Source organism: Corvus kubaryi, unplaced genomic scaffold (genome assembly GCF_017639235.1).
Source record: "Corvus kubaryi isolate FWS band 111438036 unplaced genomic scaffold, C.kubaryi_AGA036_p1.0 137, whole genome shotgun sequence".
Classification (NCBI taxonomy): Eukaryota; Metazoa; Chordata; class Aves; order Passeriformes; family Corvidae; genus Corvus; species Corvus kubaryi.
The window spans coordinates 4,113,543-4,127,641 of record NW_024580671.1 but is presented as its reverse complement, the minus strand read 5'-3'; the positions used below and the strand labels follow the sequence as shown (position 1 = coordinate 4,127,641).

General features: G+C 35.2%; 1 protein-coding gene across 14 annotated transcripts in view; it reads right to left on the bottom strand.

Annotated features, from left to right (window-relative positions):
- PPFIA2 (PTPRF interacting protein alpha 2) overlaps positions 1-14,099 on the bottom strand; it is a 296,348-nt gene that overhangs the window by 136,294 nt on the left and 145,955 nt on the right. For 7 of the 14 annotated variants that reach the window (XM_042017661.1, XM_042017651.1, XM_042017648.1 and 4 more), the window contains one exon: positions 8,872-8,934. The exons of the other annotated variants lie outside the window; for them this stretch is intronic. In XM_042017661.1, coding sequence (XP_041873595.1) covers positions 8,872-8,934 — 63 coding nt within the window. The remainder of the gene's footprint in view (positions 1-8,871; positions 8,935-14,099) is intronic. 14 annotated transcript variants of the gene reach the window in all.

The window sequence follows — 14,099 nt, the reverse complement described above, 5'->3', positions numbered from 1 at the left end:
CAAGTGAAAATAATAAAACTTTCCCTTCAGTCCTTATGCTATGTGCTTATGCTTATGCTTTCTTCATGTAAAGAAAAAATTATTATATATTAAATAATTTTTATAAATTTGCACTAGTAACCCTACCTCAAGGCCTAATATTTCATCCTACTGTGTGAAAGCACAAAAATATATGTTTTCTTTCCAAAGGAAGTTACAAACTAAGTATAAAAAAAAGAAGCAGTAAATTGAGAGGGACAAGTCAGAGACAACATGACAACACGACAGATAATTGGCCTCAGCTACATAATGCATAATCTGTTTTCCTGATAAATCAACTGGAATGGGAAAAGACAGACATCACAGCCACTTGGGTTGACAAACAAACAGCAATCCCTGTGGAGAGCTGAATGATACACTTTCATACAGTAGAATCTAGAGTTTTCTGGGTCTGTATTCTGTAAGTGTGAGTGCTCTCCTTCAGTGCTTTGATTGCTACCACCTCCTTTACAGAGTTTTGGACCAGCAACATGGGCCACACCTGTCTTTATGTCAAAATAACATTGTGAGTATAAACACAGGAAATGCATTCCTCCATTTTCTGGGAAACAGTAAGGTCTTCTTTCCAGCAAAATGAAGCAGCTTTGAAAAGTGCATTGAACTGCAAGCAGGAAAGCAAGCAAACAAAATAATGGCAGAGATATGAACAGGAACTGAAACCAAAGGGAATAAAACTAAAATATGCAAACAGTAGGTAACAGCCTGTAATTCCCAAGTTGCAGCAGGAGCTGTCCATACGACTGGAAGAATAAAAAACAATTCTGCAGGTGGCTGTTGTAACATCTGGTTGATATTTAAGACTCAAGATGTCCTCCAGTGTCTTCCAGTCTCTGACTCCCTGACTGTGCTAGGAAATCCCAAGTTTTTGCCATAGCATTGCCCCTTAGCTTGCCTTCCTTGTCCTGATCTTGGGCAAATGCTTTTGCTCAGGCCAAATAAGTTCATTCACACAATCAGAACAACTTCATCTGCTCTGCTTACAGCTGGAGAGTGCATGGTAACACGAGCTGTGAAAGGGATAGTCTAAAGAAGATCCCATCTTTAGTTTCCTCTCTAGAGAGAAGAATGAAAGTACAGTTTGCTAGAGGCCAGTTCTCCATAAAAATGTAATTTTCCATAGAACTCTGTATAAACCTTTTCTGTTCCTCAGACATACTAATAAATTAATAACCACAAAAATATCACAATTTTTGTCATGTGGGAATAGAATATTTCAAGGAGAGACCACAAAGAGGAGAGAATGACATGGCCTCTGAGATACCTTTGGAGTATTTTGGACTAGCTAAAAAGTATAAATACAGTTCACACATCTACAGTTACTAAAAAGGAATTATGCCACAAGATAGTTCCTGAAAACCTGTCTCCTTACCCTGTAAGGCATATTTTCTTTGCAGAAGTAACTAAATCTGTTGAATAATGGAACTGCCCTTAGGTGTATGTCACCCGGACAGCTGCTCCTGGAGTTGGAATTAAATGAGATCTTCAAACTCTACCACTGTAACAGCTTGGTCTTGTCCTCAAAGGGATGTAAGAACAGGAAAATTAACAGGGATGTTACTGTACTTTAGGCCAGGAGGTCAGGAGACCAGACTGACAGACTGGCCCAAAGAGATCACATCTTAAATCTCAATTCAGAAATACTAAACAGATTCTGATCTCTTAATTTCACCCTTCATCTGCTTTTATCAATTACATTTGGATTTGGGTTCTGAGTTAAAACAGATGTAAATGTGTGAGAAAAAAAAATGAGAAAAGATTACCACATTGCTGCACAGACTTGTGACAGACTTTCCAGCTAGAGTCCATGTAATTTACGACAAATTCTTAATCATTTAAACAGCCAGGAAGGTAATTCACATATTGATTAACTGGATCCAGTAGCAAAAAATACATACTGAAAAATTGCATCTTCTCAAATACAGTTATCAATAAAAATTGATTCCTTTCCAAGACAAATATTGATGTTTACCTAATATTTTAAAATAAATTGAGTTGAAGAAGTATCTACTTCTGTATCTGTCTTGATCTGCTTTAAGAGAAATATCAAAGACATTTTTTATGGAACAATCAAAATGCATTATGAAATTTGAGGATGATATTTTAAAAAGAAAACTGTTTCAAAGGTTATAGTTCCTAACAAACCTTCAGTAATGATATTTTCTAGAAAAATAGGTCAAAATTCTTCTGAAACTAAATGGAAATGTAAAACTCCTTTCACATGACTGCAAGAGGAATTAGACCTGTGTAAGCTTAAGCTAATAACATTTAATTAATTTTCTAATTATTTCACTTTATCAAAATTGCGGGTCAAAGAGACTCAGGGCTAAATTTTCATCTGATAAAAATGTGCAAAATATACTGAAATCAAATATACTAAAGTACTTACATAATTCACCAGAGAAATCAAACCATTTTAGAGCTACTTCTCTCACTTAAATCCAGTAAGACTTTTTGGCAATGCGCACAAGCTATTTTTATTTCTTTGATAATTTTGCGAAGTGGAAACAGTTCTGCTTCTGTGCTTATAATCTTGTCACATTCTTGCTTCCCTTCCCTCTCTCCCTAGCAGGGATCATGCCCTTCAAGGGGAGGCACAGAATGATGTCATGACAAGAAATATCAAGGACTCATGAGAGGAAACCAGCCTCCCAGCACATGCTCTGCATCTAAATCTAAATTGGCATCCATGCTTTGAAGTATCTTAACTAATTCAGTTCTTCAAAATCGATCTATCTATTCCTCAAATGCAGTACTAGCTGAATCCACAAACCATGGCAAAATTAAAAAAATGGTTTTGATCTTCCCCTGGAGGATGTGGCCATGGAGAGGACAGAAGAAATGAAATAAGGTTATTTCTTCAAAGATATTTTTCAAATGGAGACACTAATTACTTCATGCAAAATTTCATAAGATTTCTTACTATCCAGTTTTCAGAATTATATTAATACTACTCGAAACCAGAAATTTAGACAGAGACAGACTAATCCTGAGAAGTTTTGAAAACTAGGATCTGAAAGGGATTATTTTTCCATTTGAATAAAATTTTCAATATTTCCAAAATAATACAGCCAAGAAGTAGCTGAATATGCATCAAAATGAAGAAGTCATGGTAGTAAAATTTATGCATTATTTGTCTCGGGAATAATCTATTCATATAGAAAAGTATATATTTAAGAGAGAGAAAGTTCAGCAGATCACAGGATGCCTTGCTAGAAGTATCTTTATAAGGTTTTTTCTGCTCACTTGTCCCAAGACATGTTTCCTTTTGTTCTTTCTGTTTCGCTATTAAATATTTATCTTATTTCAAATAATCTGCCTCTTCACACTTCTCTCTTATCCTATAATTATGCTTTACTGTGCAATTATGCCTTTTCCTACATAAAATACAAGACAGGGAGTAATGGAATAAGAAGCTAGTTTATGCTAATAATTTGATATTGTTTGGTGCCTAAATTTGTGTAATGTGATGAATGGAGATATCTAGATCAAAAATAAATATTTTACATAATAAATACAGTAATTAAATAGAAGAATGATCAGACAAAAATAACTGATGGATGATAAATTTTCCTAAATTTTTGTTTTGTTTGTCTTTTTCTTTTAGGGCTTGCTTTATTTGCCTTGATTAAAAAGCATCTATAATTTAATCAGAAAAAGAAGAAAGTTGCAAAATTCATGGTATCACTACTCAGGTAACCTTTACTAGGGTTACTACATATGAATGAAATAACGATGGTGCAATTCAAAGGTCAGGTGAAATTCGAACTCTACAGAAGGATCATATTCCCATTTCTTTTTTTTGCAAACATAAACCACTTCACATTGTAGCAGCATGAGAATATAAATGTACCATTGGAAAGAGAGTTTCTCTTAATTTCTTTTAATAGGCAGTCAGTAATGCTCAAGGAAAACAAATATGTTGTATTTTACACATACTGTCTATAGAGTTCTCACAGTATAGATTTTTTCCCAGGCATTTCCTTAGTGAAACTAAAATCAAGATTAATCCTTGTCTTTGTATTGCATTCCATAATTATTGTATCAAGCATTAGTGTATTTTCAAGCCAGTCACTTCCTTGAGGCACCAAGGAGAGTCAGGACACAACCTCTGGTGCAAGCTTTTTCCTCTGGTCTGTCACTTGCAATATCAGTAGGTTTTCCAATTACTTCTAACTCCAGTCTGCAGTAAGCATGAAACAAGTGCTTAAGTAATACTGACCTTTGAAATAATTCCTTTTCTTTCTCAGGGCATGTTTGTTTCTCCCTCTAGAAGACAACTATTAGCAATTTAATAAACCAGAACTATTGGCTGAAGAAACAATTACAACAAAATTTCCATCTCACTACTCAAAATGTAATACATTGACATTCACATACAATTACAGTAAAACGCTATATTAGAAGAATGTAAGAGTGTTTAAGTGCCAGTACCAGGATTACTGTTGTCTAGAAGCTGAGTTCTTACCAAGTTGAGTGGTTGAACTAGCAGTTCGGGCCTTTCTCTTCAAATATTTAATTAAGTGCAATATATAGCTTGGTGCCACAGATTATTTCACTGACTTGGAACTAATTCATAAGTCTAAGGAGTTCACAAGTATATTTGGTAATACATCCTCTATAAATTCCCTAAGTGGAATGAATCATTTTCTCATTAACATGTTAGATAGGCCTGATACACAGCATCAAATCTGGGCTGAACAGCAAACTAGAAGTAGAAATTCCCAGACCACATCACAAGTGCCACCTGTTATACCACCATACACAGTTTCGTCTGCTGGAACTCAAGCTACCTTATGAGGGGGCACCTCTCTCCAACTTTAAGCCTTCCTGAGACATCTTTCCTATAAAACTCCACATTTCCATAAAAAGATCTGCCTTTTCAGTTTGGAGAACCATGCCATTGAAACATCCTTCTCCACTCTTACTTCTCCTCCATCTCAGATCACATTCATCCCCACAGCCACCAGCCCCTGTTCCCACTGGTGTCTCTGATCCCCCACCTGCTTCCAGACTCCATGCTTAATGACTCATAATTATTTTCCCCCTTCCACTCCATGGCTTTTCAATTTAATTGTTACTTTATTCTAGTCCAGGAACTTTTCCCCTAGGAGAGCTTCCTCCCTGCCTCCCCTTGGTTCCAGCAACATCATCACAGCAGCAAGAAAGGTTCCCAGCTTCACTAAGCAAAAGCTGTACACCATAAACATTGCATATTTCTAAACACAGAAATAATCTAAATCTGAGCTGATTTATTTTTCACACGCCCTGGGATGGATGGCGTTCTTTTAGTCTTTCAAAGGAATTGGCCAACTGCCTTTTGCCAAATGAGTGATTTCCCAGCCATTAACAGCTGATAGCTCTTCTGTATCCCTCTTTTGTGAGACAAAAGCAAATTAGAGGAGAGTAGTAAAGGAAAGTATCTAGAAGCATCATTGTTATCTAGAAAATTGTTTCCTTTATATTAAATCTCTGCCATGAAAAGATTTTGTCCCACCTGTTTTCTGGTGATAGGGATAGGATTTTTCTCAGTAATAATCCAAAGGAAAAATGTTACCAAACCAATGAAAACCAGCTCTTCTCCCCAAAGCATAGTTCTTTCCATATCTAGATCTTGCTTCTGTGTCTGAAGGTAGCTATGGCTCCCTACATAAGATGTGTCTCAGAAGTAGGGAGGGAAACAAAACAAACAAAAAAAAAGAGAAAACCAGTGGCGAGTTCTACAAGAAAGCACAAGATGAAAAAATAAAATTAAAAAGGTGTGGATTAACTGAGATATAATCTGAGAATTTCTTCTTGCAAATCCTTGCAAATGCTGCTACAATTCCAAATTCCTGATTTCCATTTTGCAATTTTCATCCTCTCAAATCAATGCATTGGGCCTGTGTCAGTCCAAACGCCATGGGAAAGTGTTGGAGTGCTTGCAAAGCTATGCCAGGACTGTGGTGGTGTGCATGTTACAGCATTACCAGGAGTGTGCTGCCACATACTTGAGGACCAGGACACCACTGTTGCCGAGGCATACATGTGCCAGTGATACATCTCCCCAGTTGCAAAGCATTGCTGCTATCTCATTCCACCTCATGATTTAACTCACTTGGCACAGCTGGCTCGGCAGCAGGTCTGCCAGGTCATTGCCTGTCACAAGGTCTGAAGCAGAGGCAGAAATGTTGGGCTGTGCAGTGAGATTTGCTGGCCCTGGGGCAGGGAAGTGAGAGATGAGGGCCAAAGATCAATACAGAACTGCAGAGTCATTGGCACTGAGAACAAATCGAAATTGCTTTTCTTTTTGCAAGTTTGTTTGTGACTGAAGTAACACCTGAAGACTTTAAACTACAGAGTTCGTGAAAAGCTCGAGAAAAGAAACCTCCCTGCAATTTTTTTCCTTCCACAGACATAGGCAAGACATCTACATGTCAAGAGGGTCTGAGGCTTCAAAGTGTGAGGTGATAACATAAAATGGTTTTGTATTGAATAGATAGCAATTTCTTCCTGAGTTTCAGCTTTATTGCAAGCCTTGCAGTGTGTTTCCATCAAGCAAAATGACATACTATACAACCTTTACATCTAAGAACCTGCTTACATTTGTTATTAATCACATTAAGAGATGTTACTCAGGCTTAAGAAAGACTTTTAAAATATTTTAGCATATATGTCTCATGAACAATCTATTCTAAGTTTTCTTTATGGTTTTAGCATTTCAAACGCTGCTTGTAGGTGCGTAGTTCTAGAAATATATTTTCAGTCTGAGATTAAGAGCCAGAAAAGCCAAACCAAATGTATTGTGACTTTTTGACTAAATAACTGAGGTTTATGATTAATTACAATTTATTACTAACACCATGTATTTAAAATGTTGAACCAGTGCAATATAAACTGACTGTAAAATTTTATGGTTTTGAGGCCATCCCCTGTAGTTATCCCTTTTACAATAGACTGAAATACAAAGTTGTGCAATTCACAGTAATTACAAGAAACATTTTAGAGTAATGTAGCCCAATAATTGAAAATTTACCATGCATTCAGAGTTTCAGCTGCAGATTTGACAGCCTTAATGCCCACCATTAAAATGCTGGTTCACACAGGTAATTGTGGGGTTGGCATTGAACAGAAAAAAATAAATTATTTGCTTAATTTTGTACTTGTAAAGTAGAACTGGCTTCCTGTCCTCCCTGCAAGATTCTGGGTGAAAGGCTGAGTGCAGCCTTCCACTTTTTGCTCTTGTTCAAGTGCATTTGGATGACATGTAGATGTTGATAGGGATTATATTCTATCTCTGAACAGGATTTAACAGAAATTTTTGTCATTATTAGTTATAAATTCAAAAACATAGAATAATATAACATTTTGAGTTGGAAAGGACCTTAAAGATCATCTAGTTCCAACCTCCTGCCATGGGCAGGGGCACTTTCCATTAGACCAGGTTTCTCAAAGAAAACTAAAAGATCACAAAGATTTTGAAGTAATACCATGGACTTCCATAACTAAATTGGAAATAGTGCATTTTTCCATGTTTATAATTTCTGCCATATTATTATCTTTCATATTACTAGCTTCCATTACAAATGGTACTATTTGCAGACTGGAATACTAAAATGGCACTAGAGAAGTTAAAAGTCATGTTGAAAATCCAGAAGAGATTGGAGATTAATCATACACTGTGTATTGAGGAAGTGTTTTTCCTTTGCATAGAAGCAAGTCTGAAAATAGAATCAAACAGTACAAATCATAGCCAAGAATTTATAATATTTATCTATTCCAGGAATGTATGCAGAAATCCACAATGATTCAGATGGTCAGATGCAGAATTTTCTAAGAATGCAATGTAAAGAATTTCTCCGTGTTCCCTTAAGAGCACAAACTTTCCAGAAATGAAAGACTGGCTTGAGATTATTTTCCCAGACAGGGAGCACAAATTCACTTCATACCAATATTAAATCACAGTATTTTCTCTTTTAGCTATTAGTTACTTTAATTAGATTGTGCTTGTTCTTTGAATATTTGCTATATCTTCAAAGAACCCAAGGGGTTGGAAATGTTGATTCAGAATTCTGTCTGCCAGCTCCCCTATAAATATGATAACCTTTAATTGAAAAATAAATTATAAAACACATTACATGATAAAAAATAGCTTCTATAAAATGCAGAGGCACAGTCTTTTCTGGAGAGTACATCCCAATTTTCATTAATGTTTCCCCATTAATGTATAAGAGTTCAAGTTTGGCCCAACAACTTTCCATTACCTGAATAGTTTTGGTCTAAAAAGACAAATGACCTATTATACTACAAGTGAATAATTTGCTTCTTTTCTTAACCACATATATCACTTATTCTACCTTTCATAAGCAATAATAACTTTTCCTCCTTCTATTTTAAGTCACGGTATATATTTGCCTAAGCAAGAAAAATGAAATTACCTTCCTTCCACATTTATTATTACACATCTTCATATCAAAACGCAATTTAGAACAAGGTTAAGTAGAATAAATATAGCCTCTCATTGCTATCCTCATTTTGTCTATTCTTGTTCTACTGATTTCAACTGACAGGAGCATTGAGCTGGATGGGAAACAAGGTAAATGCAGAAGGAACTATGAATATATTATCATCATCTTTATTTAGCTGCACCATCAACCTGTGTAGAAAGAAATTACAGCAATTTGGGAATTTTGATAGGCTGAAACCTCACTTGTAGTACAATATTCATTGACCCTGGAATATATAATGTGAAGTAACCTCGAGACGCACAAGCTTCTGTGGGCAACAAAATATCAAATTCACATAAGGAGGCTTCACATTTAAATTATGCAAAAAACCAAGATATTTTGAACATACATTAGGGCAGGATATGGTCCTTTGAATGTTATTCTCAATGCTCGTACCAGCAGCAACCGTCATCTGCAAAAGGGGGCAACAGAGATTCTGCTGAATGGAACAGAATTTTGTACAGTACTACAGTACATTTAAATTACACCATACTAACAGATGAATGCTATCATTCAAACAAGCTTATCTAGAGAACACTAATGTGGCTCAACTGAAATTCACATAAAGAAATTGAAGGTATTGTTACATCTCCTGGCTCATGAGATACTGAGGACAACCAAATAGTAAATCACTTTGGTGTTCTGCACTGTGTTCACAGAAGTGGTCTCTGAAGCACTGTCAAACAGTCTGATAACTATGGAGAAATAATCACAGCTCCATGGCTGCCTTTTACCTGAGATCTCTACAAAAAGCAAGATGTTTACCTGCTTGTGAGGTTTGAATAAAGTAGGATGTTCTCCCCCATATTAAAACATCTTATGGAAAGAAATCAAAATAAATAAACCTATTAAATTATTAGGTACAATTTACCTAGTAAATTGATAATTTTTTCATGCTGTCTCAGACTTCCTTCTTGCATCAAACAATCATGGAATAGAAAAATAGTAAGAAAGAAGCTATGTGCATTTAAAAAATCTGGAAGTCCCTTCAGCTTCTGAAGAATGGATTTTAGCATAGAATGCTATTTTTCCTCCTTTTTATTACTTTCTAATTTATTTCTGCAGAGCCCAACATATAACATTATTTTTTAGACAGACCTTGACTAGTAGGCAATCTGACCAGACCGTATTTATTCAGACTTCAAAATTTACTTCAGAAGAAATTGTCAGCAGAAAATTTCAAAAAGTTCTAGATGTAAAAAACCCAACAGTTCTAGACTAAACCTTTAAACAATTTCTTTCCACTGCTGAGAGCATATGTAACAATACATACAATGTTCATGCTAATTATAGTTGAGCTTTATCATTTCTCAAAGTAAATATTGACCTAAGCTTTATTTCTTTGACTATTTACCAACTCAATAGAGTAAACCTAGTATTTAGACAAAAATACACTCCTTTTGGATTCAAGTATTTTTAATAGTAGATAATAATATATGGAAAACACAACATATTGCAAGATGTGCTTTATTATAAATTTAATATTATAATTTGAGGAATGCAAACCTGGCTGTATATTACAGCTTACTTTTGCAGTAAAAAAAAATGTACACATTATCAATATATTTAACAACAGCCACGGGCATGTATCTATGTCCATCTATCTACAAGTCGCATCTTTCCAATGATCTTCACATTTTGATTTATAACAGTTTTTAAATACTTGAAATAATTTTAAACTTTCAGTCTCTTAAAGCAGAATTATGCAGTTATATAAAAAAAATCTTGAATTTTAAACAAAACTCTCCCTGTATGCTGACAAGTTCTTAACTTGTTTCTGTCAGATTTCCCTTCTTTAGATTTACAGCCTTAAATATTTGAAAACATTTTTATAATGCTATTCTTTTTACTTAAAGGATATTTCACTTCATACAGAGCAGCTACTTTTTAAAAGATAATTTCCATGCAAAGCAACTTCATGTTCAATTCATGTATCATGTTCAGATGTATCTATAACACCACTGTTGCTCCAGAACTTTTTAAGGAAAACACAGTACATATTATGTCAGCATGGCATTGTTTTAAATAAACAATACTTCAGTACAAGTAAACACACACATTATAAATTTTACGCATTCAGTCTCATGCATCATGATTCAATGGCTCATAAATTACATCTCGGTGTATATATATATATACATATATATATATGTACACACAACTACTAAAAAATGTTGAAACAAATGCATCTGGATTCATGTGTAAGCAATTCACAAATTTTTGCACATTTTAATTTCCATGTGTCTGATATATGATTTTTTTTTATAATTTTGCATTTATGTTTAAAAAGGTAGATCTACTGTATACTTTTGACTGCTGCATCTGAGCTCTGTTAACTAAGTTGTTCTTGCTATTCATCACTGCTAACAGCAATATTCTCTGAGTAACTTTATCATAATTTTTCAAATTCTCTTGTAAACAGTTTTCCCCCCTCTTTCCCCTTGTAAAACTGTGATGAAAGACCTAGTGACAAAAGGTATAAAATGAGTTCTGCTGAATTCAATTCTATCAGCTGATGGGGTTAAAGTCCAGTATTTTGACTCTTCAGGCCTACTATGGGAAACTTAACATAGTTGGGAATGAGTGATCCCTGGTACTTCAATGCTGTAAGGCTATTTCCTTATAGCTGCAGTAATTTCCTATCCAACTGGACTTCTAATATCTAAAGCGTCAAGTATAAGAAAAATGAAAGAAAAATATTCAATAAAAAGTATAAAATTTGTGCATTTATTCTAAAATTGTTTTTCTTCAAACAATGTATATTGAGGCGAATGCATAATATTGTCATGAAGATTTTACTGGCAACCATTTGAGACACAAAAATCTATGAAAGAGTTATACATTGTAAGTAATGCAGCAATTCCCATTCATGCATGTTAATAAAATATTTATTCCATTCAGGAATGCATCTAATAGTATAGGATCAGCTTACTACTTTGTACCTTAGTAACTACAACCTATTAGAACTAATATTAATTACACTTTCTATTATAGGTTGGGCTTTCTCCTTTGGAAAAGGTTTATCAGAGGAGAAAATAGGGTTAACAGGGAGACAAAACTCTGGAAATGAATCTCTAGAATATGCATATGTTCTTGTTTGGGATGAGCACTTCAGCTACTATTTGCTGTAAACCACATGCAGGGGGATAGATCCTCAAGCTGTATCCTACTGATGGACTCAGAAATATTTCCAGTCTCCTTTCCATCTTTCTCTTGGATTTCCACATAGAAGAGCCTTGTCTGAGGCTGTGACACTTCTGAAAACATATTCAGAAAACGCATCACCTATGAAATACCCTCTAGGTGCACACACAGCCATCCTACACCTCCTGGAGTTCCCAAGACCATGTGAGACGATAATCACAAATAATGGCATACATATACACCAAACTGGCCTTTCTTCCACAACCAGATGGAAATAGTGACAAAGGACATATGAGACTATAATTTCAAGTTTCTGTGGAAGCAATACAATTAAATGGAGTTTTAGCTAATTCTCTAAATTAGCCCATGAGAAGTAGGTGAAAATTCATTAATTCCAACACTGATATTCCTAACCTTACAATATGTAGTAACTGCATTTTTAACTGGTTAGTTACACTGGGCTTACAAGTGATCTTGCTACCCAGATCACATGAAACAGAACATATTTTCCTAAGCACCAACATCACTATAATCCAAACCTTCTTAGCAAGTCCCCAGTCAAAGCTCTGTAAAGTAGGAAATCCTGCACTCAGTTGTGATACGAGCAGTACAGCTCTAATTTCAAGGCCATGTCCAAAACAGGGACAGAGGATACACAAGAAAGTCAGGTTCTATAATCAGTGGTATCGAAAGCTGCTGAAAAATTCAAAGATACTCACTGAATAAACTTAATTTGTTACTATATTGAATAAACCAGGGCAGACTCTTTCCTAGCTCTTTTTGACTTCTGTAATGTAGATTTTTGACAACTGGAACCTACTACTAGAAAATAATGATAATCCTGCTCTCAGGAATAAAATAGTCTCCCTCAGAGCAATATTTGTACATATGTATGCACACACACTATACGTAAATAAATATGTTTTATGATACAGAAAAAAAATACAAAAGAAATAATGAAACCCACCTATAAGCCATCTATGTCAACTTAGCTCTCTGGTACTTACGTTGACCTGTACACACTTTGTCCATGGGAGCACTCCCGCTGAACTACAGGGAACTTCCTATCATTGCTTAGTGAAATCTACATGCAAAAATTGGCAACATCTATTTCTTAAAACCTAATATGTATAAAGATAGACCTTGAAGTCTGTATAGTAATCTTGCCACAGTATTGTTATATGACAAAACAAGATAAGCTAATACCTAATTAAGTGAGCATTTTAAAGAGAAAATAAGATTCAAATATATTTGTTTACCCGTATCAAACTAACTGAAATTTCTAATTATTCTTTGATCAATCCCTTTAAAAATATTTCAATAAAATCACCACAGTTAAAATAAAATCTTGCATTTACACTATAAAATAATTACACTATTCTCATAGGAGATGCTTATTACAGTGAATAAAGATTCAGAACAGTGATCACAGAAGTAGAGTTTGAGTTCATATAGCCATTAAAACACCTCGAGATCATGCCTTTGTGCTGTACCAAGGCACAGAAATAATTCAGGCATGTATTCCATCATTAAAAATTTAGTTAATAAGAAGACCCTAAAAAAGAACTGTCTGAATAGTTCTTACTCAAAAAAGAAAGACATTTCCTTGCCTTTCCTTCCTAATTGTCAGAATTTCCTCCACATAAAGTCTTTTCAGACTACAAGTTTGGGGTTTTTTCTCTTACTAGTGCAGAAAACCGAGGACATGCTCATTTCACAGAATCACAGTATCATCAAGGTTGAAAGACACCTTCAAAATCAATCCATTACCACCGTAATCACCCCTAAACCATATCCCCAAATGCCACATCCAGACGTCTCTTGAGCACTTCCAGAGACAGTGACTCCTCCACATTCCTGGGCAAATTATTCCAATGCCTAACCACTCTTTCAGCGAAAAAAATTCTTCTAATATCTAATCTGACCCTCCCCAGGAATGGCAACTTAAGGCCATTTTCTCTCACCCTTTCACTTGAGTCATGGCAGAAGAGATGGACCCCCACCTGGCTATAACCTCCCTTCAGATAGAGGTAGAGAGCAGTAAATTACCCCCTGAGCCTCCTTTTGCCTAAGCTAAACAACTGCAGCTCCCTCATTGGACTTGCGCTTCAGAATCTTCGACAGCTTTGTTGTCCCTCTTTGAAAATGCTCCAGCACCTCAGTGTCCTTTTTGAAATTCAATATTGTGTAAAAATATGAAGCTATATGAACACTGCACAAATATGGAATACAATACACATTTTTCTGGATTATCCTGGACAATGTTACAGTGATTGGTTTTTGAACTAGGTCTGTGGAAATCATGCTGACTACTCTTTTGTTCTGTCTAATATTTATATTCCAGGTTTAATTCCAAGTCATTTTATTGATGACTGGCATGGAAATGAGGAAGGAAGGAAGGAAGGAAGGAAGGAAGGAAGGAAGGAAGGAAGG